This window comes from Rhinolophus sinicus, chromosome 1 (assembly GCF_057876585.1).
Source record: "Rhinolophus sinicus isolate RSI-liver-muscle chromosome 1, RSI-T2T, whole genome shotgun sequence".
Lineage (NCBI taxonomy): Eukaryota > Metazoa > Chordata > Mammalia > Chiroptera > Rhinolophidae > Rhinolophus > Rhinolophus sinicus.
The window spans coordinates 51397231-51423267 of record NC_142501.1 but is presented as its reverse complement, the minus strand read 5'-3'; the positions used below and the strand labels follow the sequence as shown (position 1 = coordinate 51423267).

The following is a 26037-nucleotide window of genomic DNA, read 5'->3' as shown; positions in this document are numbered from 1 at the left end:
TTTCATCTCTCCTCCAGCCTCTAGCACGTAGCAAAAGAAGACGAGTAATTTTTAGCCAAAATTTTCTGTGGTGTATTTTCCGCATCCACCTACAATTCCAGGTCTCAGGATGTACTTTACCTCCTTCCTTCTCTTTACACCAGTATCGGATGGGGGTGAAGGGTGGGAGACTGGGGACCAGAGTCCCGGGAAGCTGAGACTGAGCTCGCTTGGATGAGGTTCGCGGCGGGCCAGGAACGTAGTCAGCCGGCGTCGCGGCCGAGGGGACGTCGAGTGCGGATGACGATGCTACTCCAGGCTCCACTTCTGCGCCGTTTTCCGTTTGCTCTTTTATTCTAGCGTGTGGGGTCGGGCTAAGCTCCCTGGCGCTCTGCAGTAGTAATACCTCGGCGAGCGGCGCCGTGGTATTTCCCAGGAGCGCGGTGAGAACTGTTGGAGCTCGCGGCGGGCGCCCCCCAGCGCCCGGCAGACCACGGAGAAATCCTGGCCAGGTCAGCCCAGGTGGGGGTGACGCACCTGGAGGAGGCGTCCGCCGCAGGCTGGATAGAACCACAGTAGCAGGAGGTAGGGGAGTGCATCACAGATGATCGCAGGCAGACGCGTGGATCTGCACACACATAAGCATCGGAAACTCACCCACAGAAGACAGAAGCATGCCTTGCCTTGTGGACGGCAGTGGTGTAGGACTATACTGGGCAGAGTCTCCTAAACGACAGTGCAGTGGTTGATTCCAAGTCAATCAAGATGGTTGCAGCACCGATTGAGTTCTTGGCAACCGACGACTGGACCTGTGGGCGGAGCCAAGGCACGGGGCGGGACCGGGGGCGGGGCCTTGCGAGGGCGGGGCCAGGTGCTGGGCTGTCTCTGCTTGTCAAAAGGCAGCAGCCGAGCCGGAGGCAGTGGAAGCGCGGAGCAGCGTGCCCACCCGCCAGACCAGGTGCGGACCCGGGAGTGGAGGGGAAGGGGGTCTCAGGGTCGGGATTAGGCTCGGATGAGGGCGTCGGGGATCCTGGGTCTGAGTGCAAGCATCAGAGTCTTAAGTCGCGGGGGCCAACCCTACGACTGAGATCCAGGCTGTCGTGCCATGAGGCTGGGGCACTGAGGGGACACAGTGGTCTCAGAAAGAGCTGAAGTTAGTGCCAGGCTGGCGAGGGAGTAGCGACCTCTTCGGTTCTCGGGCAGCTTAACGCAGAAATGCTCCGCTAGCACAGTGCTCAGGACTTGGGCAATGGGCAACAAGAAGCATTTGTTTCCTTCTTGTGTCGGGCGCTTCGGCATAGAGTGGAAGAATAAGAAAGGGAGAGACTGGCTGTCGATGGCGCTAAGATCTCCTAGGGCTGGAGTGTGTGTAGCCTTATCTTGTAGGACCAGTTATGATCACCTACCATGGTGGAGCTGGATCTTTTAAGTATTTTTCTTGACTTTTTTTTTTAACCACCAATGATTTTAGACCTAGTTGGCCCTAGGGCACTGGATTTATTTCTCAGGAGATGTCCATTGATGTCCAGCAGAACTTAGAGGCAAGCATCTAATTGAGGAAGGGACTCGAGGAGTAGTTTCTGTTTGGGGAGTGAGGGTGCTGGGCAGGCACGTTGTGGGCAGTGGATGAGGGAGGATTCAGAGGCAGTATCTAGGTGGGAACTGCATGTGGGTTCCAGAGAGCAGTAGACACTGCCCCCTTCCCCCATGGACTACTGACGCTGAGACCAGGCTGCCTGGGCTGGGAGAGCCCTGGGTCTCTGAGCCCGGGCCCTTCCCGCATCTCCTCCTCCTCTTTCTCCTCCTCCTCTTCCTCCTCCTCCGTGTGGTGAGTGAGTCAGCCTCCTGTCTGGGCTCAGTTGCAGCCAGAGGGGCCAGAGCCCAGGCAAGCAGTTGGGCAGGCATTTTCTGAGCATTGCAGAAGCTCTCGTGGGCAGAGTTCAGTTCTGATCCAGCTCCCTGCTGGAAGGCCGTCTTCCTCGCGGCCAGTGGTGGCCACTCCTGAAGGAGACACCCAACACAGCAGTGATTATGGGATAGCTATGGTATTCCAGAAGGGTTGACTGTGAAGGGATTGTGGTAAATCCACATCTCTCCTCTCTTCTAGGATCCAGAGGTGCAGCCCAGCACTGTACTTTTCTAGCCACTCATTGCATGTCAGCCTGGTGATGTTGTTCCGTAGCTACCCATCTCTGTAAGTGAGGTGGTATGCACAGGGACTCAGGAGGCCCTGGGACTGGGGAAGGCATGGTGTTGGCAAAGAAGGTTTTCAGCCAGGCTAGAAAGCGGGGGTGGTTTGCTGAGGCGGAAATGGATTGTCCGGACACTGGAACCTCAACTCCATCAACCAAGAGTGTTGTGTATTGGGGGACCGTCCTCATCCTTTCCTTGTCCAAGTGCTGGAGGAGGTTGTGGGTCCTTCTGGAATGGTATCAGGACTGGTATACAGCTAGCCCAGGAAGAAGTAAGACTGCAGATTTTTCTCTGGCTTTTGTTTTGAGTGCTTCAGATCCTAGAGCAGAATTGGGGGGTCTCAGAGTCCATTGCCCCTTTCAAGTGGCTTCTCTGGACCCATTTGAGAAGACTCCACACTCAGGCTGTGGGGCTGACTCAAACTGAATAAATCTGGGGGATTCACAATGTGTGCTCTGGCTGGTCCCATGGCTTCAGTTTTTCTGGTCCCTCATCAGCCAGTGCTGGGACCCTTCCCAGGGTAAAGGATAAGAAAAGAGGGAAGAGAAAAAGGATAAGGAAAGCAGAGTGGGATAAGGAAGCAGGGAAAAGAAGAGAGTTAGGAAGCTTTCCCGACCCCTCACAGCGCCTCAGCCAATGCCATGATGCTTTATTTATATAAATATTGTAGAAGGTCTGATGCTGTTTGGGGTGCACTGGTTATCTGTGTTTATGGATTCTCAGTCTTCTTACCCCATTCGACCTCAGAACTGATCTCCTTTTGGAACTAAGTCCCAGAAGAAGCACCAAGAGGACCTCCTGGACCCCCCACCTTCACTCCCAGAATGAATAGCTAGTGTCCAAAGACAATGTGTTGCGTGTTTGGAGGAAGGCCTGGGGCCCAGTGAGCCACACCAAATGGTTATACAAGATGGGAGGAGGTGTTCCAGTCTTTCAGTTCTTTACCCCATATCCTAAGGCGGCGCTGACCATTCCTGCCAAGAGCTGCCTCTGCTGGAACCTGCTGTCGCTAACGTCCAGCAGTTGGGTTCTAGTGTCCGGAGAGCCAGAGTCAGGAGCCCCTAGAAGACTGAGCCAGGATAGCATTGTAGTTTGTTGCTTGACAGGATGAGTTACAGGACTCCAGCTTTCCATTTGTCACTACTGCACGTCTGTTTCAGATGCAGGTAGCAGGAAGTAAGGAAATGACAGGATTTGATTAAGAGCCTCTCATGTGCTCAGCGTGGTGCCAGGCCCTTTGAGGGATAACAGGAAGCAGAACCCCCCAGAGCAGGCCTCTTCCCCAGGGTGACCTGAGCCCAGGACGGGCTGCAGCTCTCAGGCTCTCCTTCCTCTCCTGCCCACCGCTGAGGGGATCCAGCTGGGCAGAAGCAGCCTGGCTGTCGCTTTGGACCACCACGACGTCACTTCTAGTTGCAGTTTCCTCTGATTCTCCCTTGACCCTCCTGTGTCAGTGCCCTCCTGGATGTACTAGAGAGAGTGACCGTATAAGTTATTGTCTAAACTGGGAGACTTTGAGTGGAAGGGGGTGCTATTAATCGTTATGTCAGGACAATAGACATAATCCAAAACTATCCAGGGCGAACTGGGACATTTGGTCATTCTAGTGAACTCTGGTGAACCAGGAGACTCAGTGGAGGTCACAGCAGGGAAGGAAGATGTGTGGGAATGGGTTTCCTGAGGAGGAGAAGATGGGGGTGGTGCTTAATGAGGATGGGAAGAGGGGGTAGCTTAATTCTGAAAGCAGCCCCAACCTCCCAGCCTGCTCCCCTGTGTGATCAGCCAATTCCAGTCTTCTCCCTGAGGGCAGCACTGCTCCCAGCCACCCTCTCCCAGGACCCAGCCTACCACTCTTGTGACTGCCCTTCACCCTTGACTGGTGACCGGCTTCACCTTTGGTTTTCCTGCCCCACCCCTACCTCAGACAGGGACAGGAAGACCTGCCAAATCCCCTTCAGCTGCCCCTGGGGAAATCAGAGTTATCATGGAGCCAAGAGAGCCGCTTGCTTCCTCTTCCCCCTTCCCCCATTTCTGCAGCCTCCTCATTTTGTCTGTCCAGTTTCTCAGACCTCTGGGGCCACACCATCCCATGGGAAAGTCCCACTCTAGGTCAGGTAAACAACCAGGAAGGGAAGGGTAGTCAAACCTTGCCCATGTGGAGAAAGAGCACAGGTCACTGGTAATCAGGTTCCGGAGAAGTGGTATAATGGTATGCAAAGGGAAGTCAGAGCCAGAGAGAAGCTGCTTAGCGGGAGATGGGGTCGGGTCCCTTGGCCACTGGAGTCTGGCTCTCTGGTCGGGTCTGACTGTTGGGGAAATGGTCCAGGGTGGGGACAGACTGTTCTTGCTCAACCCAAGCAATAGGCGTTGGTGGCAGCTACTGCATCCTGCCCTGGTGACATGTGGAAGAGAAACTGCCCTCCCTTCTGAGTCCTTGGTCCTTGTGGTCCTGATGCGCAGGGTGGCCTCCTGGAGAGTCCCCAGAAGACCAGTGTGCCAGTCGTTGGACGTTGGGTGTGGGGGGGTGGAGCCTCCCTGATGACTGCAGTGCTTCTATCTCCTCTGGCAGGAAGTAACCCGACAAATGACAAGGGCAGATGAAGACTTCTTGGGAAGTCCCTCCCTTTGAAGTGACTTGTGGGGAGAAAGGAGGGGAGAGACCCTGGGCCAGCAGGAAGAGGAAGGGGTGGCTGGTAGGTAAATGGCAGGAGCGCGAGGCAGAAGCAGCAAGCTTCTGAGTATGTGTCATGCTTTTGCAAACCTGCCCTGCAGGTCCCGTGCCAAGGAATAGACCAAGCAGTGTTCCCAGAACCAGATGCGACACAAAGTCCCCATTCTGCACAGGGGAGAGTGCCGGTCCTGCGCAGAGCGTGGGCAGCTGCACCAGCGGGAAAGTGGAGTTTGGCAGGACCCAGCAGCTGCTTCCTGGGAAGCTGCTGCCTCTCACTGGCCTTCTACGACAGGTTGGAGCTTTGAGGTATTTTGCAAGGTGTGACATTCCAGGCACTGTGGGGCACCCACAAGGCCCAAGGCTCTGCTGGTGACACATCCAGTGTGTGCCACCTGCTGGCACTGGAGTTGTAGCTCCAGGAACAGCTACTCACTGAGCCCTCAGCTAAGTTGTACCAGGTGCTGTGCTAGGTACGTGGCACGCGTGGCCTCCCTGGCCTGCCACAACCTTGTGGGACAGAACCCCTGTTACGTTCCTTCTACAGATGGGAAGCTGAGGCTCAGTGAGGTTGAGCGACGTACCAAGGTGACACAGCTGGTGACTGGGAGTGTCAGGATTCACACTTGGGTCTGTCTTAACCTCCGTGGAACCCTACTACCTCCGCATTTACAGACAGCCACGGGACATTCAGGCCATGCCTTGCGCATAATAGGCCTGCAATAAATGTTTGTGAGCGGCAGGGGTAGATTCACTAACTAGTTTGAACAAGTTGAACTGGGAGCAAGCTTGGTTTGCTCAGAGGTTACCCTGGGGACAGTGGCCACTCAGAAGGAGGCCGCCTCTGCCCGTGCCCTCAGGCCTCGGTGCCTCTCTAGCAGTCCCAGGTACCTTACTGGGGTAAAAACAGCAGACAAGAACCCGAGTGAGTTTGCTCTGTGCAGAGCGATTGCGTAGGAGCAAATAAGACTTGAATGGTCTGGAAGGTAAATAAGAAACACTCTTTCAATTTCCAAGAAGGCACTGTATTGATATCCTTCTATGTGCTATATGTACCAAGGAAGAAAAGGCCATTGTCCCATTGTCACCTGGGAGCTATTCTCACCTTATTTACCTCTTCCCCTCCTGGCTACCCCTTAAGGGCTATTCCTGACCCTAGCCCACCTGGAGGAAGACAGCCTCTGCCAGGCACTGTACCAATTACTTTGCTTGTCTTCTTCTATCATCACAACCTCTCTTTGGAGTAAGTGACTATTATTCTCGCCACCATGTATATGGGGAAACCAAGGTTTAAAGAGATGTAGTGACCTGCTCATGGCTGCAAAGTTAACCTGTGACCACTGCTCTGCACGGCTTGCTGGTACTGGGCCTGGCCCTGCAAGCCACTCTAAGTGCCAGAGCCCAGACGCAGAGGAGGAAAAACGCTCAGCCTACCCACCTCAGCTGGGGTTTCTGGGGTTCCTTGGTATACGGCTGAATTTTAGGTAGTGCTAGGTATTAGAAGCTGTGCCACCAACCTGGTGGAATGGGAGAAACACAGGGTTTATGTTAGAGGCACTTGGGTTTAAATCCTGGCTTTATCATTTTCTAGCTTGTGACCTTGGGCAAGTTTCTTAATCTCTCGGAATCTCAGTTTCCTTATCTATAAACTTGGGGTCATTGTGTGAGGATTGCAGACGATGTAAATAAATGCCTGGCATGAAATAGGCCCTTGAAAAGCATTGCAGTCATTTGATAGATATACTTCAAGGGCCTACTGTGTGCTAAGCACTGTTCAAGACACTGGGATTTTAAGAGTGAAAAGAAAAGATGCTTGCAATTGTTTTCAGTTGTACTAGATCAGAAACACATCATTGGGAGAGTTCCCTTTCCAATCCAGGAATGGCTGTCTTGGCACCTAATATTCAGTAAATTGATTTCTCTTTCTGTCATTTGTTAGCTGATGAGCTTGGGAAAGTTATTTAGCTTCTCTGGGACTCAGATTCTTCCATTGTTTTTGTTTATTGTTTAACTGTGAAATATGTCATAGAAGAGTATACAATATGCTTAGATTAAAAAATAATATATACTGTACCCGCGAGCTAAGTTCGGAACGGAACATTTACAGTACCTTAAACGCCCCCTTTCCTCTGCCTATTTGCATCCCCCTCCTCACTCTTAACCCCACAGTCATTAATATTTTGAGTTTTGGTTATTTCCTTGCTTTTCTTTGTAAGTTATCATCTGTCTCCGTTTTACAAAACAATATATTTAGTCCTACATGTCTTTGGAGTTTACGTACATGTGTGTGCTCTGTGATGCACTTTTTTCACTCAATATCTTGTTTCTGAGATTCAGCCATGTCGATGCACACAGCTGTAGCTCGTTAGTTTTCACTGCCGTGTAGTATCCCGTTGTGAGAATATGCCACATCTTATTCCCTCTTGTTGCTGGACGTTTTGCGGTGTTTCCAGTTGGGGGCTCTCATGATGAGATAATACTGCTGGGAATATGTTGTGCTTTCTCCTGGAGCACGTATAGGCATTCTCTAGGGCATATATCTAGGAATGGAATTGTTAGGTCACATGGAATTCCATGGTTGGCATTACTCTACAAAGCCAAACTGTTTTCCACAGTGGTTGTATCAAAAAAACAACAACAACAACTGAAAAAAAACCTCTCCTTTCAGTAGCGGATAAAAGTTCTCATTGTTCCCATCCTTTCAATATTTGATACAGACTTCATTTCTAGAATGAAAAAGTTGTACTAGATGAGTTTCTGAAGTCCCTTTCTGCTACAATAACTGTATCATCCTCAACGTCAGGAGCTGGTGTCCGGCGTATGTGTGTGCCTGTCTGATGTGTTGTGCTCAGGTGGCTCCATACGTGCCACAACTTGACGGAGAGCCCTGAGCAGGTCCTCTGGGTGCAGCTGAAGTCTTTCCTCACTGGGCTGGCACCAGCAGTGAGTGAGGGAAGCCGTGGCCCCACAGCCTCCGCCACACTTGGCATCCTGTTCCGTGCAACCAAGAGCCTGGTGTCAGTGCTGAGCAAGCAGTAAGTAGGTGCTCAATTAATGCCCATCAAATTGCATTTGTCTCAAGTGCCTTGGAAGGGATTATATTTTCCCTGGGCATCAATTTTGAGAAAAGGACATAGAAGTAACAGAATGATGTGTGTGCTAGCTAATCAAAGCACACGGGGTTAGGGACTGTGATGGGATTTACGTCTGTCCAGGGCTTCTTGATTATTTCAAGTCTCCAGATTAGGTGAACTGAAGTTTAATAGTCTCCACTGCTCCACTGTTTAGAGTCTGGCCTTGTTCTTTGACCCTCTGACTTGTCCAATCTGAGAAGCAGGGAGTGGCTGGAGGACTGGGGTGTAGAGAACAGAGGCGGTGCCCTGCGGAAGGAGCAGAACTCCCTCAGAGAACCCCTTCTCCTTCCAAGGGTTGAACGCGGTTCCTGAGGGTGCTGGGTTTAAGAGGTGTTAGATATAGCCAGTGTCCTGTCAGCCACTTAGACAGCCAGCTGCCCACCCACCCAACCACCCACGGGACAAAAGAATGTGGCTGGCTGGGCAGTTGCCTGGGCCATCCCAGCCCGCAATCCTGTAATTACTCATCTAGTCTGTGCCTGTCAGCTCCAGAGGCAGGTAAGCACCTCTGCCCTAGGCCTCATCCTGGTCACCAGGCCCACGCTGGGCTCAGTGGCAGGGCTCCACCAATGCTTCCGCCATCCCCACCCCCAGCTCAGTCCCAGTGCCTCTCTCTGCACAACCTTTGACCCTCGTGAGGTTTACATATCATATCATAGCTGGCAGTCATAATAACCTAATGGTTGTTATAACCATATATCCCAGGCCTGTGTTACACGTGTTCATGCATTTCTCATTTATGCCTCTCAACAATCCTACGAGGTAGGTAATATTATTATTCCATTTTACAGAAGAGGAAACTGAGGTTCAGAGAAGTTAAGTGGCTAAATTTCTTGCCGAAACCATCGAGCTCGTAAGTCAGAACCAGAGCTTAAATTCAGGTTTTCCTAAGTCCCAAATGTATGTTTCCTACACAGTGTCCAGTCTTTCAGTTCAGTTTTCTCCCCTCCCCCTCCTGTCCGAGGAGGGCTGGAAAAGAGGCAGCAGGTGGTGCCAGTGGAGGGTGAATGGGACAGTTCCAGGCTGGCCAGGATGATGCTGGAAAACACCTTCGGGGCAGAGTTCTTTGTTCCAAATGGCTCTGAATTTCCCAGCCTCTGCCAGGGGTGGGAAGTTACTTCTACCCAGCCTATTTGGCAAGCACACCAACATCTTGGGTGCCATGATGTTAAGAAGTGGGGGATGGACTGCCTCAGGTAAAATTCCATTATAATGAACTCCATCTGAGATCTGAACAGCTTTGTTGAAATGGAATTATGTTAACCTGTGTGCAGTGGAAGAACCCAAACATGCAGCCTGAGAAACTGGAGGTAAAGTGGAGCTCATGTGCCATTGAGTGCCTCCTAGTAAAGTTCTAGAAAGGTTTGGAGACCAGGAGGAATAGAGTCAGACTCACCCCCAGTTCCTCCTTGGACGGCTGGGACAGGGTAGGGAGGGGAGAGCTAAACACCACCTGACAGGGCTGTGACTATTCAACTTTCCAGTTCCCCCCACTCTACTGTGAGCTCCTGAGGACAGGTCTGAATCCCAACTCTCAAGTGTCGCCACTCAACACGATACCTAACCCATCACAGATACACGCAATAGATGTTGACTGGATGCAAAGATGTTTGTAGGTAGACCAGGTCCCCTGAGCTAGAAAGATGCGAAAGGCAATTGCTTTGTGTGGCAAAAATATCTTTAAAGAGCTGGGCTGCAACTCAGATAAATTCTTCCCAGGTATTGAACTAGTTGTGTAAGCACCAACCTTTACTGCACAGGTACTGTGCGCCATGCATCATCCCGACTAATCCTCACAGAGCTATGAGGTAGGGATTGCTGTTTTTCTCATTTTGTAGGTGAGGGAACAGAAGCTTGGGGAACCCAGGTCACTGGTTCTGGTCACACAGCCCGTAGCTGGTAGGAAGGGAAGGCGGGGTCTGCACCCAGGTGGGCTGCCTCCAGAGCCTGTTCTCTTCACCTGTCTCCTGGACCACAGAGGTCCGCTGTCACTGTGGGCTGGTTGGGGGTGGGGGGAGGGAGTAAGGCCAGGGGTGTAATGAGTGCTGCCTCTTTTCCAGCCCTCCTTGGACAGGAGCAGGAGAGGAGAAAACTGAACTGAATGACTGGACACTGTGTAGGAAACAGTGGGCAGGTGCAGAGTCCCATACGTTTGGGACTTAGGAAAACCTGAATTTAAGCTCTGGTGCTGACTTAGGAGCTCAATGGCTTTGGGCAAGAAATGTAGCCACTTAACGTCTCTGAACCTCAGTTTTCCTCTTCTGTAAAATGGAATAACAATATTACCTACCTGGTAGGATTATTGAGAGGCATAAATGAGAAATGCATGAAAACGTTTAACACAGGCCTGGGATATACTGTTATAATAACCATTAGGCTACTATGACTGCCAGCTCCTTACACCCCTGGAGGGATGGCGACCCTGTTGGGATGGGCTGGAGGGCACAGGCCGGGGCTGGAGGGACAGCCTTGCCTCAGGCCAGCAGGGTTGCCCCTGGAACTGTAGCCAGTGTGGCCAAATTATCTCATTTGTTTTAATAGGAAGCTGGACATCCGGATTTTTTTCGAAAGTGAAACCTCTCCACTTTTTAAATAGTGACAATTAATTTACAAATTTATCATTGCTGACGGTGTTGGGGATGGGGCAGCAAACAGAACATATCCATGGTCGGGTTTAGCCTGCAGGCCTCCAGCATGTCGTCTGGTAGTTTTGTACTTTTAACAGGTGCCTGTCACGTAGAATGGGACCAGGAAAGCCCTGGTTTATGTAGAATTCCTTCCTAAACGCAGGAAGAGCACTGTCCATGGGTCCCCTCCTGGCAAGAGATAATACGCTGTAATGCAGAGTGGTTTTTTCTGGAGAGTTATGATGAAATCTTTCAGGTGGATGATATTCCATGAATGAATCCTCGCCTTTCCTCCCTCCCTACTTCCCTCCTTCCTCCCCAACTCTGTTTTCCCAGTCAGATATTTTCCCATAGTTATTAGAAGGAAAGTTCTGAGTAGAGAAATCAAAAGGAAACTAACAGTCAAGGAAAGAACATCTAGGGGGGGAAAAAAGGACTGTTTTGGATTGGGCTTGGTGGGCATTGAACGACGCTTATTATGTGCGATCTGCACTTTGGGCCTCCAGGCTGCGAGGGCCTCATGCTGCCAGAGAGAGGCTCCCACTCCGTGTTGTACTTCACAATGTTTCCTCACAGCCTCTACTTTACACCTGAATTCAGTCCTCCTCCTTCTCTTAAATACCTGGAAGGATAATAATAAACTACCCAACATTTTTATGGAGTATAACATTTTTATAACACACTTTAAATATTTCATCTCAGCTGATACAACAATCCTATAAGACAGGCATGTGAGTGTATAATCCCCTTTTTGAGGCTTGGTAAAGTAGCAGAGTTTTCTTCTTCTTTCCCTCCATCCCATAAGAGAGCAGTAGTCGTGGAGGATTGAAACCCACTGTGCGGGGAGCCCCCAGCTCCCACAGGCCTTCCCTCACCTGCCACCCTTACTCCTCACCTGGGCTCCACAGGTGGCGATAGGTGAGGCCGCTGGGAAGTCCTGAGCCCCTGACTAAGGTAGGTCCCATCTCCCTGAAAATCCTCCAGAGGGAGTGTGGAGTGAGCATGGGAAAGGCCCTAAGCCAACACTAGGTGGCCCGTGGCCAGCCTTCTCCCACGCTTACCCTCACCACCCATCACCCTGAGCTATTGTTCCCAAAGCTGGGCAGAAAATAGCTCACTAGAGAATTATTTTCGTCTCTGTTAAACTTCAATCCTGGGCTACTGAAGAGCATGGCTGCAGAGTTGTTTTTCAGGTCAGGGGGTGAGTTCTGGGAAAAGTAAGAGGTGGGGGAGCAAAGGGGAAGTGGTGGGTGGGGGGGCCGCCACCTCTCCCCACAGGACAGCGATGGGCCACAGCCCCTGGTGTCCTCCCTACCCATCAGGCTGCCTGACTGGCAGCGCCTCCAGCTGACAGAGTGGAGCCTGCCCAGCCAGCTGGAGCAGAGTTTCACTCCTAGCTCCTTCAATTGAGCGCAGGCTCTTAGCTGGTCCATCAAATCCCTTCTCCAGGGATGTTTGCCTCTGCTGGAAAGCGTGTTGAAGTGAAGGGAGTGGGAATTCTGTTACCTGGTGCAAAGGCCCAGGTGGGCGGGGGACAGGGGCTGCAGATAGCTGACTGCTGAAGAGGGAAAGGGGTAGTTCTTCTGGGGGCCCTGGTTTAGCTCTTCTTAAGGCAGCGTTGAATGCTGCTCTATGTAGCAAATCTGTGCCATCTTTTCCCCTGGCCACCAGAGAAAAACAAGGAAAGAGGAAGATGGCCAATGGGTAGGGCTGGGGGAGGGGCGTTATAGTTTGGAAAGAGTTCATGGCTTAGGAGAAAGGCAGCTATTTCCTACCACTTGTTGGCCCTGGGGAAGAACCCTTCAGAGCAATTAGGACATTTTGGCCTGAAACATTGAAACAAGAGGGTTATCGTCAATCACAGCTCTGCAGGGAAGGCGGGGCTTGTGTTACATCAGCAAGCAGTGAGTGTGGACATCCTGACTCAGAGTGTGGGCTGACATGTGCCCACACGTGTCGGGGACTTCCCACACGTGTCCATGGAGCACGCTGTTTGTGACCATTGTGTGTTTGTGGCTGATGCCCTTCCTTAGAGCAATTCCTGGCAACAAGGAAGTGACCATGTTGACAGAGAGAGGAGTGGGCCCAGTGGATTGGGGGAGGCAGGTTGGGGATCAGTTGGCTGTGTGGTAACTCAGGTCTCCCTGTGCCCAGCAACCGTATCTGGCCACTCTTTTTGTTGCATTAAATAAGGATTGAGCTGGTGGTGTGCCGCTGAGCTGTTCACCAACGTCCATCTGCCCTTATTGAACCTTTTGTTCGTTGTTTTGGTTTTCTCTCACAAAACATATTGTTTTCCTCTTCAGCTGGGCTGAATTTTCCAGAACTCTCCCCTCTACTTCTCCCTTCCAGCTCAATTACTGATGGTCCTATTCCCATGGTAAAGGATCCCGTCCAGAGGAGGACGGAGGTGGTGGCTCTGGGGAGACACCAGGTGGGATCCCCCGCTGCTTTGCTGGCTTCCGTGGCCCTTTCTAAACGAACCAATGAATTAGAGGCCCATTTTTATGTTCTTCACCGCGTTCAAGGTTGATTCAGGTTGGAATGGGAATCTGAATGGAGTCTGAATGTCTTCAATTTCAAAATATTATCACAATAATTAAAAATTCCTCGTATTCAAACTCAATGGGTTTACTTAGAAGAAGTACTCAGTAGAGGAAAGAATGGGATATGCTTTCTATTAAAATGAGTGGCCGGTAGGCTCTCTCTTCCTGGTGCCCCCTCTCTCTCCCCAGCCATAAAGAACAAGTTTCTCTGCCTCCAAGTACTGTCTGCCCAGAACCCTCATACCCTTCTTACCGCTGCCATGGTAAACTACGACCTCCTCTACAGAGCCTTCTCGAGCTTGCCAGCACAAGGCAGGTGCTTTCCTACATGCTGCGGTCACACCTGCACTTGCCTGTATCATAGCATGGACTGCATTGAATTATACTTTCTGTTTGTCTCTCCAAGTAGACTACAAGCTTCAAGAGGCCAGGGTCTGTGTGTGGCCCGCCATTGCGTCTCTGACTTCTAGTACAGGCCTTGCCAGGGAGTCAGTGCTTAAAACCAGGCAGGGGTTGCCTTCAAAGCTAAGGCATCAGATGCCAGAACCAATGCCCACCAGAGTGTGAAGCCAAGCAGAAATGCTGCCGCCTCCCTGACCCTCCCAGGGGGCCTCCTAAGAGGAAAGCTACACAGAAGGATGGCTGGAACCCTGACCAAACAGAAGCTCTGGAAGAGCTCTTTGGGGGGAAATCATTCTAATTAGGAAGTGAGGAGCAGCCAGTGGCGCCCTCTACAGTATAGATGGGAACCTCCCTGTTTGCCGTAGGCCATGGGAGCTTCATGAGTACATGCAGAGTGTTTACTCCTCACTAATAACCCAGAAGATGGAGAGGATGCCTTTGGGTAAGTCAGCCCCTTATGGGATGGGGACGGCCTGATAGAGAGTTATCCCAGCCCTGCCATCTCGGAGGACCCAGTTTCCCTCACTGATTCCGATACAGGCCTCAGAATCTAGCTCACAATAAGTGAATGTCCTCCCAAAGCCCCCAGAGCTGGGGGCAACCAGGAGTCCAGGCCCACTGAACTTAAGCCAGCCCAGTGTCTGGGTTGGGGGCCATACTGCTGCCAGGGCAGCTGCAGCCCGCACTGCCAGCGCCGGCCTCCAGCCCCCTGGCACCCACTGAAGCCTTTCCCAGTCCTCTGCCTTCCGCTGCTTATGGTGATGGACAGGCAGGGTGGGATAGGAAGTGCTGTCACCCTGATGACAGACAGGGGACATCACAGGACTGCTGAGCTTCAGGCCCCACTAGGGGGAGAACAGATGCATGACAGCTGTAGGACAAGCCCTAGGTGACGGAGGAGGGAAGAGAGAGATGGCACTGGGTGAGAGAGGGAACGTAAGGGCAATAAGCATAAGGGTTTAGTGATCGGTGACACCTTGGGAGCCGCTGGCTTTATCTCTTTGTGGAGGAGAAGTCTGGATGTGTGACTCAGCCTCTCTGCTTGTTGGGGAGATATTAGAATTACCCATTTCTCCCAACCCTGAGCAGCCAGATTTTCAGAAACCACAGCCAATGGGTGGGGTGGTCAGTTTCTTCCCAGGTCAGCAGAAATGTGGCTTTCTCGGCAGTGTTTGTTTGGGGTGGAGTGTTTGGGACCAAGAGCAAGCTTCTTGCCTCCACAGCGTCTCTCGGGCCCTGCAAGTCTTCTGCTCATTTTCCAGGCCTCGAACTCACTGACGATTGTACTAACAACAGTTGCAGCTCTAATAAGAGAGCTAACTTATATAAAGCTGCAGTGTTCCCGGCACCGTGCTGAGTGCAACCCACAACAGCCCTATGACCCAGGCACTACCATGTCCCAGGAATGGGCTTTGGGGGAAGCTGCACGGTGGTCAGGTAGCCAAGGGCGTCTGCTGGCCAGGGTGGTTGTGAGGTAAGCAAGGGCTACGATGCCAAGGATCCTGAATATCTCCGAGCTGGCGGACAAGGGGCTGGATACTGACCTTCACACGGTGAAGGAAGAGTCAGTGATTCAGAGAACACACTGGTCCCAGAAGGAAAATAAGGAAAGGAAGACTTGCCAGGGCGGGGCAGGTCTCAAAGCCGTGTGTCTCAGTAGGGGTTGACTCAGGCCCTTGTGGACTTGGGCTGGGGAATGCTTAGCCTGGGTAGAGACCCCCCGGGGGCTAAAAACTGGGCTTGGGAAGCAGCTCTCTCCTGTTGTTCTGAGGCCACTGGGTTGGGAGTGGGGTGGGAGGGGGGAATGCCATTTAGCCATTGGCCACATCAGCAATAGCAGGGGTTTAGTCTCCTCAGAGGAAGGCTAGACCCGCTCTCCATGTATTATTGGTGCTCTTCCTTTGGGCTGCCTCAGTTTGTATTCTTTAGTCCCCAAGTCACTGGGCATAGAGCCTCCTTGTTCCATCTACTTGGCCTGTAGCAGATAGCCCAGGGAAGTATCCCCATCCTAGTATCCCAGGAAAGCCACCCAGGGGAGGGAGAGAGCAGGCCAGGCATATCCGACTTCCCTCTACAATAGTCCCTGTCTTGAGTCCTCCTCCATTTCTCTAGGCTGCAGTGGCCAGAGTGGGGAGCTGGAGCTGGTCAGGCGGAGTGTGTGGGCAACCCTTGCCCACCTCTTCATTTCTCTATGCTGCTTGTAAGGATGGGGTCCGTATTGGGTGGCCCCACTGCAGTCTACATCAGGGCCTCCGCCGTGGCTTCCCACAACTCCCCTCCTCTAAAGAATAAGATTCACCCCTCCGCACGTGGTCTGGTGCTCTCCCATACCACTCTGTCACCCTGGAAGCTGCTCAGGCTGAGGATGAGAGGTCTTGGGATTTGGCCAGTGTGGAGGTAGAGAATCACTGTCCCTCGTTGTGTGGCTTTGGACAAGTTGCTTCCCCTCTGATGGCCCCAGTTTCTTCAGCTATAAAACCAGAAACATTGGACTATAGCTTATGAATGGTTTGGTTCCCTACGCTTCACCGGCCACTGTCGCTGCCCACACTTTCCAGCTGTGACAGGGCATGGCCTGCCTGCTGCCTGGAGAGCAGTAATCAACCCAGAAATCTTGTTGACAAAGCTTAGGGCAGAGTTTCCACTGGAAAAAAGCAGCTTGCAGGAATAATTGTTGTAGATAAGAAATGGAAATATATCTAAGTAAGCTATGTATCTCCTGCCCCATGGCCTGGGGCCTTGTGGGTTCCTGCCTCAGCTCCAAGAAGTTGCCAATGTTCCCAAGAGTGGCAGGACAGTCCGCCAAGAAAGAGTCCTAGTGAGTGGCCAGCAGAGTGGGAGTTTGTAGCCTGGTTTCTACAAAGTGACCTGCTAACCCTCAGCACTGTGTGGGGTGTTAGCCGTGATCTCTATCAGGTTCTCCAAGGTGATGGCTATTCCTCCCAAGGGTTCATTAAGAAGCACCTGCAGCGCTAAACTCCTTCCTGCAATGGCTGGATCATCAGCCACTTCATTTCCCATCCTTCTCAGTCATTAAATAGTTTGGTACAGCCCATGCTTCTACTTAGAGCTGCAGTGCTGGGGCCAGCCTGCCCTGGAGACAATGGAGCTGAAGACGGAGGAGGCAGGCAGGCTTGGTGGAGCTCACGCAGCGGCTCACTCTTCCACGGAGTCCTTTTCTGGAGCTGAAAACTGTTCTTTCCAGGTGAAGGCCACAGAGGCAGACTCACCACATTACCTGCTGTCCTGTGGGAACTGAGATCATACCTGGCAAGTTCATGAGGTCTAACCCACATTCGGTGTAGCCCAGGCCAGTTTCCTCTGCTTCTCCCCTGTAACCTCACTCACATCACAGACATTGTACATTTTTCTGTTTCTTACGACAATTTTCCAGCAGATGAGGAATCTGTCCCCCTTTTCTAATTTGTACAATAGTGGTGGCCCTGCCGACCCCTCCTCCAGAGACCTGGGGGAGGTCTCAGGTTCTTCTTAGATAGCTGCAAAGAGCTGGTGTAGGACCAGTGATTTAAGCAACAGGGGCTATTTCATCTGTGCATGACGAAGAATTTTCTAAGCATAGAGCCATCCAAAGAGAGTAGGTTGCCATGGGATATAGTTCTCCATCAGGAAAAATATTCAGGCGCAGGCTAGAAAAGTGGCTAGAATATTATAGAGAGAATTCAAGGTGGTTGCACTAGGTAGTGTTAAGTTTCCTTTCCATCCTGAGACATTCTGAGATGACTGATGTCTATTGCGTTTTCCTTTGGACGTTGTAGTGAGCAGACAATAATTTCCGACCATTCTCACCCATGTTTAAAAATCTGTGTGTATGGAGGAGCTGGGAGAGAATGGGGCAAGAAATAATTTGGACAGGTGCTATTTATACAGCACACTTCCTCTCCCCTTGCCCTCAATTTTCACTGTTTCCCTCTCAGCTTCTTCTGGGAGGTAGTTCTGAGACTGTTCTGGGAAAAGAATGTGGGCGTATGTTGGGGATAGTGGAGAAAGAAGAAAAGGCGTGACCCTAGCCAGCCATGATACTGCTGTGTAGAAGTTACACTAGAATAAAAGGACGACAAATAAAACGTAAGGTAGGTCATGCGGTGTTCAGCACTCCACGCGCAGAGCTGAAAGGATGATGAAATGAGAGCAGCAAGAAAAGGGCATGCACGGACGTGTGCAGCCACGGCCAGTGTCCACACAGGCCTCTCTGCTCACAGAGCCCCACATGTGGTTGACTCTGTATGTGCCAATTTTAGGAAGAAGAATTTTCTCCCCCCACCCCTCTGCTGGGAAATCACTTAGCTTTCCATTTGTTTCTAGAAGGAGGGGCAGCTTTGAGCCAATGTCAACAACTGGAAAGCCCAGTTTTGATCACTTCAGTCCCCATCTGGCTGAGCGAAGTCCCCTCCCCTGGGCTCCCATTCTCTGTGGGGCTCATCGGGGCCATGTCACTCAGCCCTTCCTGCTCCTTAGCATCTGAGGGTGAGTGCAGCTCACTGGCGCTGACACATATGTTGGGGTCCATCTGGTTACTGAGGGGCTCAGAGAGAGCTCAGTGAGGGAATCTCACATCCCGAATGGTCTTCAGGCCTTGTCTTGGCGGGGACTCTGGCCTTGGAGTCGTGCACTGTCAGAGCTGGAAGCGCCTGTAACGGTCCGACCTCTTCTCCACCACTTGTCCTCCCAGAGTCACAGCTAAACCACCCTCAGGATTCTGAGGACGGTCCGGGAATGTGGTGGAATTCACCTGAGCCCAGCGGCACTTTGATCCTCCGTCTTGTCTTGCCAGCGCTCAGCCCAGAACACCCTGCAGCCACCACCCTGTGAGGCTGTCCTGGGGAGACTCCACCTGGGGATGCCCGTGTGGCAGAGGCCACTGGAACAGGGGGTGCCTGGTGTGTGAGCCCACAGGCAGGCGTGTAGGAGAGGCACAAGTTGTGGCTTCAGTGACTGGAAGGAAACACGTTCTCTCTTTATTTCTTGCTAAGGCGAGGTCAGGCCTGGGGTCAGGCGCAGGCAGGGGTTTGATGTGGGATGCAGACCCCGGAGGAATGGAAGCCAGGGACTTTCTGCCGAGCTTAGCTCCACCCCCTCTGCTTCTCTATGGCTCTGTACTGGGGCTTTGGCTATTTCTAAAGCAGACACAGGAGGGAGTTGCTCTGGGGACAGCCCCACCAAAAGCACGAGGATGTCCTGTATACTCAGAACACGAACTGGGGGCGAGGTGGGGCAGGGGTTATGACGTGGCTCAGGGGCCTGCTATTAGGCAGGTTGTTTTCCACTTGCCCTTTTTTCAACCCTGTGTCTTTGCCCCACTTTCCATGCACTTGGACCTATAGGCTAAAGCGAGGATGGTCTCTCCGACAAGGAACATCCAGTAGTGCACAGTTGCGTGGGGAGGGGAGGCCAGTCTGTGGAATGGAATTTTCCCAGAGAAGAGGGGCTGGCTGGCAGACACGGGGTCCTGGCTGAGGCCTGCTGCCCTCTGGTCTTGGGGAGTCTTGGGAGGAAAAGCGCCATGGCGTTCTCCGCTCGTGGCCTGGGGGTTGTTCTCTCCACTGCTCCCCGACTCGGTGGACGTGAAAGGCATACAGGGCTTAGGACTGGGGAAATGACGATCGTTCTCTGGGGGAAGGCAGCAGAATGGAGACTCAGGGCTAAGCTGCCTAGGTTCAAACCTGGCTTCCAGAGACAATCAACTTCTCTGTGCCTCCATTTCCCACACCTAATGTAGAGATGATAACAGTACCCGCCTGTAAGGTTGTTGTGAGGATTAAATGAGTGAGTATGTGAAGACCTTGGAACAGGGCCCGGCACCCAGTGACAGTGTCTGTGTTGATGGGTATCACTAGAATGAGAGGAGCCAGCAGGAGACAAGGGACACACCTGGGCAGGGCAGACAGCCTGCCCTTGTTTGGCCCCTGGCGCCATCACTTGTCTGGCCATGGAAACTTTGGCAAGTCACTCAAAGTGCTCTGGACTTTGGTTTTGCCATCTGTAAAATGGGGCTGCTCCTCACCTCACGGGATGTAAAGAGGGTTACGTGAGATCATGTGTGTGAGCTTAGCAGGCTGGCACGTAATAGATATTCCACGCACTGTATTTTTTAAGCTCAAGGATGGTGGTCTACCTGGATCTTATGTCTGACTTGTGGAAGTCTTAGAGGTTGAGGACAGAAAAACAGTGGTCTTTTCTGTTTCCGCTTGACCCTCACCTCAGCCTCTGAGGAGCAAGCAGGGAGTCTGGAAAGCAGATAAGGCCACGGGGTAGAATCCTGAGAAATGTGCTCAGCTGCGGCTTTGGGCAGTACAAGTAGAGGGAGCAAAGGAGAACCTGGCCTGGAAGTAAGTGACAGTATGTCTGTCCACAGCGGGTGTGCCTCCTCCCACCTAAGGGCCTTGGGAGTGGGCCAGCCTAGCTCAGGTTAACTCAGCTCATGACCCACTGGCGCTTTCCTTGATGTTCTGTGTAGGCTGGCAGTGCCTGAGTGAGTGGCAAATGGGCTCAGCGGGCTGGCAGCCCTAGAACTGGGCCTAAGTCTTGGACGCCCCTTCCCTGTCTAGCTGAGCCACTCAGAGGCAGAGAAACCAAAGCTGGGGATCTGGACCTTTCCCATCTGGATCTGGTATAAAGGTCTTCACCAGGTTTCAGGATAAGGTCCTCGCATATCTATGTATCTCCCCAGCCACCTCCTATTGGCATCAGTGAAGGGAGGAGTGTGTGTGTGTGTGTGTGTGTGTGTGTCTATGGGTGGATAAGCAGGGCTGGGTGGGGTGGAAGTGGGGAGGGTGAAATTCTGCCAGCCCCACCTTGGTTATCCATCATCCCATTAAAACCCAGAGTCTGGGCACTGGAGTAACCTTTAGTCTTTGCTGAGGCCGGGGGTGTTGAGCATGTCTGGAGAAGAGCTAAAAGTGGCAGAAAACATCCTGTTCGAAAGCAGTGTGTGGCTGTATTTAACCCTTGCAGCACCTGCCCCACCTACACCCAGTCTCCACAGACAGGAGATCCCAGACACCTGTCTTTGAAGCCCCGGGCCACGTCCCAGCCTGCACTGTTTCCAGCTCCCCCAGGCTGCTCTGTGTTCTGCGTGGGGTGCCTGTCTCCTTCCTGCCCTCAGCAGCAAGCTGGGCTACCCTGCGGCTCTGCCACTCTCAGCACCCCTCAAATCTGGAGTGGGGCCAGTGGGAGTAGGAGCGCCCCCTTAGGAGGACGCCCTCCTCCCTCCTGACACCTTCTGTTGTGAAGGGAGGAAAACCTCGAGCAGGGAGGCTGTTTCCATCGCCCTCACTGCTCCTTGCTACTCCCTGCTTCAAGGGAGGGCCATTCCTGGCGGCTGCCTGGCTCCCGCCCCCTCACCCCTGCCAGTAATGACATGGCACACCTGCCCTCAACAGGTCATTCTGTCAAGCTCCAGTCCGTGCTCTGGGGACTAATGTCCCTGGAAGGAGCCTATCTCACCCGCTTCTTGGGCTCCTTGGGGAACTGGCTATGAGGTCAGTAGGTACAATGTTTTCCCTTTTTCATTTCACAGTCTTCTTGGTTGGAAGTGTCTGTGAGACGTCACAAAAGGGCGCCCCTAGGCTCGACTCACCTGTCCACCCCCCTGCTCCTTCAGGTGCGTGTTTTCCCGTCAGCCACAACCTCCCTGACTTTCTGTTTTCCAGGGCCAGGGCTGGGCCATGGGAAGGAAGAGGACACTACCCCGGGCTTTGCATATGCGGGCCCGTCCCATGTCAGCAGAATCCACAGCAGCCCGCAGCTGAGGCCCAGAGTCCTGCCACAGAGGTGGTGGGGGCTCAAAGGGACTCAGAAGAGAGGGACCTGCTGACTCCAAGGCTGGGCCCCCGGGAGGGCCGGGCAGCATGGTCATGTTTCCTCTCCAGCTTCCATCTCCTCTTTCACTGTCCTGCCTTCCGCACGCTGTCTCTGCCTGCGTGCCATTCCTGAGCCTGCCATTCCCAGGCCACAGATGCACGTGCCTCTTTTCTACCTCCAGACTCTGGTCCTGGCCTCTGCCTTCTTGACGGCAGCAAATAACTCCCAGCAGCTCTCTGTTTTTCTCTCGGCTCACCTGCAATGGTTTTGTGTGCAGTGGGCCTCTGTCTGGCAGCCCTCTGTCCTGCCTAACCCCAGGGCTGGGGCCCCCAGCCCCAGGCTAGGAGCCGTCCTGGTGCCAAGGCACCACCTCGCCCGGCTGCAGGACGGCACTGCTGACACTCTGTGGTATCAGTTGTTCCAACCCTGTTGCGTCATAACATCTAATGAGCCCATGTGATGCTGAGCGCTTCTTAGATGGATTTGACTGATAGCCTCCCCGCCCCCGCATTTGATTTCTCTTTTTTCCACCAAATCTGCCAGATGTTTGGCCGCTCAGATGACACAGACTCTGTGGCAACGTCATGATGACTCGGAGTTGCAACATCGCGGCTGACCTGGGGTTAAGCCACAGGCATCCTAGACGGTTTCTCCTCTTGCCCCACAGCGGCTTTGGGCCTCTGGGATCCCTGCCCACATGTTAGACGTGTGTGTGACACTCGGGAAGCCTGGGCTTGGGGTGGTTATAGGGACACTGCTGACAGACCCACAGGCACTGTTTCTTTTCTTTTTCATTGTTTTAAAATTATGAAATGTTTTATGTATACAGATGGGCATATGAAACATAAAATAGTGTTTTAATAATAATAAGATACCTACCATTGAAGAAAATAGAATGGCTACTAAATAATGCCTCTACCTGACCCTCCCCATTTCATCTCACCCCCTCAAAGTTTCCTGTTAATCATTGCTTTGTTTCTTTTTCAAGTGTCTCACTCTCTCTCCTTCTCTCTCTCTCTCTCTCTCTCTCTCTCTCTCTCTCTCTATATATATATATATATATATATATATATATATATATATATATATATAATCACATATATAATCATTATAGTTTAGCAAGTATGAATCTAGCTGTGAAAGGGACGGGCAACACTGTCAGTATTATTATATTAAAGTTTCCAGGAAAAGAACAGCTGACGGAGAGAGTTAGGGGATGTCTGCAATCAGGGTCCCCTCCCCGCTTTGGGACTGACAATGCCATATCTTTATCAGTCCCACTTCCTTCCTTTGGTTGAAGCTTTTTGTGGAATGTTTACAAAATTAAGTATTTGTTTCGTATATTTTATCATCATAGTTTCTAGAGAGCCCTCAAGGCTTGGGCTTCTCTGGCCTTCATTTATAGAGAGAGTGATAATAACACTTATCTCATTGGGTTAAGTTTCATGAAGATGAAACCAAATAAGACTCTCATGGGCTTTGTGTGCCAAACCCTGGCTCAGAGGTCATCGGCCCAGTCACGGAAAAGAAGCTCAGAGCCTCCCAAGGGCCCCCCCAAATCTCTCTCTCTCACCTTGGGGTGGGAGGACATGATACCGGTGTTGGGAGGGGATGCTTATCCCCTCATAACTGGCCTTCTCTCTTATTTTTCTTCTGACCTGAGGGACCCTCCTGCCATGGGGCCAAGGGGCCACTTAAACCTGTAATGACCCTTGGGAGGAGTCACATAAAATTGGGAGGCACCAAGGTCTGAAACCATTTTAGGGAGGCCTGAGATACCCCAGAAGCAGCTCTGAGCCTGACAGCAGTCGGGATGAGAGGCAGCCGGCAAAGCCAAGGGCCCGATTTGCCTAATGGAAGAGTTAAGTCGCCTGCTTCCCGAGAAGGATTTCTCAAAGCTATTATGTCTTGTTCCCTCTATCTCTCCCCACCTTTCTTCAAGTGTGAAACCCATCTCTAGATGATAATGCTTATTTATAAGAGCCATCTCTGGAAACAAAATTAGTTGACTGTATATGACTCACAGGACTCAGAAGGATGTTCAAAACAATGTGTTAAATTTATATGGAAAAAAGTAAGAGGGAAAAGATTTTGATCACGTGGCTCCTAGCACAGGAGGGGCACAAGGCCTCTTAGTCCTGGGAGGGGCTGGGGCAGGATTTGGGCATGTAAGTCCTTTATTCCCCTTGCCCTCACGACAGGAAGGGCTGAGGCGTTCTTTCTGCATGTGAGGTCTGAGGCTGGTGGTGGTCTCCCCTTTTCTCTTAGAGGGGGACCTGGGCACGGTAAAGGCTCCTGGTGTGCTACTGAGATGGAGTTGATACCAGGGGCGCACATATACTCATTCATACTCGTACAAGCCTTCCTCGCACCCTGTAATAAAACGCCATTCTTCAGAAGAGGACAGTGGGGCACGGAGAGGCTAATCACTTCCCAAGGAGCCCAGCTAGTAAGTGGCAGATGCAGCCTTTGAACCCAGGCAGTTTGATTCCAAGCCGTGTGATGAGTGGCTTCACCACAGTGCCCCCTGCAGATCACTCCAGAATTGGGAAAGGGAGCCCTGCTTCTGTTCATGGCCAGCAGAGTGTCAGGAGAGTAAGCTAGGGTACGGAGAGTCATGTCATAAGGGCAGCAGAGAAATCCTGCTCAGGCCTGGGCCCTGGGGAGCTGCCCAGCTTTGCTGAGCCCCCTGGCAGATGGGGGCAGGGGGATGCAAAGGATGCCAGCTGGCCCTGGCCCTGACTCCAGCCTGGCTGCTGTTCTTGCAGGGATGGAGGCGATGGCGGCCAGCACTTCCCTGCCTGACCCTGGCGACTTTGACAGGAATGTGCCTCGCATCTGTGGGGTGTGCGGAGACCGAGCCACAGGCTTTCACTTCAACGCTATGACTTGCGAAGGCTGCAAAGGCTTCTTCAGGTAAGTCCTCCCCAAGGGCAAGACGAAGGAGAGGAAGCAAGATGAAAACAACCCCTGCATGTTTCATGTCTCCTTCCTTCCATGCCCATGGAACATGGCAGCTCCCACAGCCACGGGGAGCTACAGGACCTTGGTGAGGGGCATCTTCATCCACCCTTCTCCTCACTCCAGTCATGTCCTCTGACCCTCTCATAGTGCTTTCCTGAGGCCATGATGTAGGTCCCCATGTTCCCATTACCTCTTGTTCACAGGCCCTGCACTAATGCATGTGTCTGTCTGTCCTGCGTGAGCTTCCTCCAGCTGACATTAGCAGCTTCCTAATCCAAGAGACAGGCATGACCTTGGAAAAGCCCAAGAACTTGGCCTCAGATCTTCCCTTCCCATTCAAATGAAGCGATTTCTTGGAACAAGGGAAACTGCACCCTTGATCAGACCTCCATGCTTGATCCATGCCCATGTCTTCACCCCTGGCTTGATTGTCCCAGATCGGAAAGCCAACCTGAGAATGCCCACGCATTGGCAGTAATGTGCCAGCATTCCTGTTTGGTCACAGCCAGTTTCTCCACCAGCAGCCTCTTCTCTTTTTCTGTGAGCCGAGCATTACCAGTGCAAACAGCAGAGGGAAAGTACTGGAAAGGCTGAACAAAGGATGTTCCCATCCAAAGCCAGGAAGGGAGGTTGGGAAAGTAACAAATTGCAGGATGGGACTGGGAGCCATGAGGAATTAGCATTCGGCATATATTAGAAGAAGGTATCCAGAAAAGAGCTTCTGTGCAATAGTCTTGACTGGAGCCAGGTAAAGGTAAGGACGGGGCAGAAGCCCTCAAGAGCAGAACGAACAAATCAAGTCCAGATCAAGGACCCGGAGGCCGACCTGGGTCTCCGGACTGAAGAGTTCTCAGCTTTGATCAGTGGATCAGAGGCCTGGGGTGCTCCCCTCCAGCTCAGGGACCCCCTGGACTCTCTATAACACACCGGCTCCTGGCTCACCTGCGCTTTGTCCCAGGAACCAGCAGGCCTGCAGTTTCATTGCCTTGAGCAATCACTGGGCAGCGGGGTTTCTGTAGGTGCTAATTGCCTGTTTGGCCTGGCACAGGTTGCCCGCTTGGCTTCCTGGCATCTTGCTCCCCAGCTCGGGGAACCAGACCAGCAGCATCGCTGGCTCCACGTCTGTTGCCGTGTCTCCTGTTCCTTTGGCCTGAAGCCTGCACTTCCCGCAGGGTGGGCCTTCCACAGTCTGGGCTATGTGTCCCAGGTGCCACCTGGACCCTTTCCTGCCAGGGCCTGGGAATGGGGAGCTGCTTCTTAGAGATAATGGAGGAGTCTGGGTGTACACATGAGGGTCTGCTTCCTATCATAAAACCAGTCAGAAACGTGTGGGCTGTACTGCGACCCATGCCGTTAATGAATTGTATGTCTTTGCTTAGATCTCTTCACTTCTCTATGTTTCCGTTACCTAAACTAGCCACATGGTACATTCATAACTAGCTCCTTTACCATATAGAGTTAATCTGAGGATTAACAAGATGACATATAAAAGTGCTTTGAAAAACACGTAATACAATATAACCATGTTATTTTTGAGTCTCATGGGTCAGCACTGATGTTCTTAGCAGAACCCCGCCCTAATAAAATAAACAAAAGTCTCTCCAGCCACCCACCCTCCCTTTGTGTTTTCTCTCACACACCAGATTAATGAGCATTTATGATCCAGGCATTGAGCTAGGAGCTGGCAATATGGAGACTCTCAC

The 26037-nt window shown here is 52.1% G+C and overlaps 1 protein-coding gene across 1 annotated transcript in view; it reads left to right on the top strand.

Moving 5' to 3' along the window:
• Positions 1-866: 866 nt before the first annotated feature.
• VDR (vitamin D receptor) overlaps positions 867-26037 on the top strand; it is a 54540-nt gene continuing 29369 nt past the window's right edge. The window contains exons 1-3 of the mRNA XM_019748429.3: positions 867-937; positions 21087-21170; positions 24139-24286. Coding sequence (XP_019603988.1) covers positions 24141-24286 — 146 coding nt within the window. The 5' untranslated portion in view covers positions 867-937; positions 21087-21170; positions 24139-24140. The remainder of the gene's footprint in view (positions 938-21086; positions 21171-24138; positions 24287-26037) is intronic.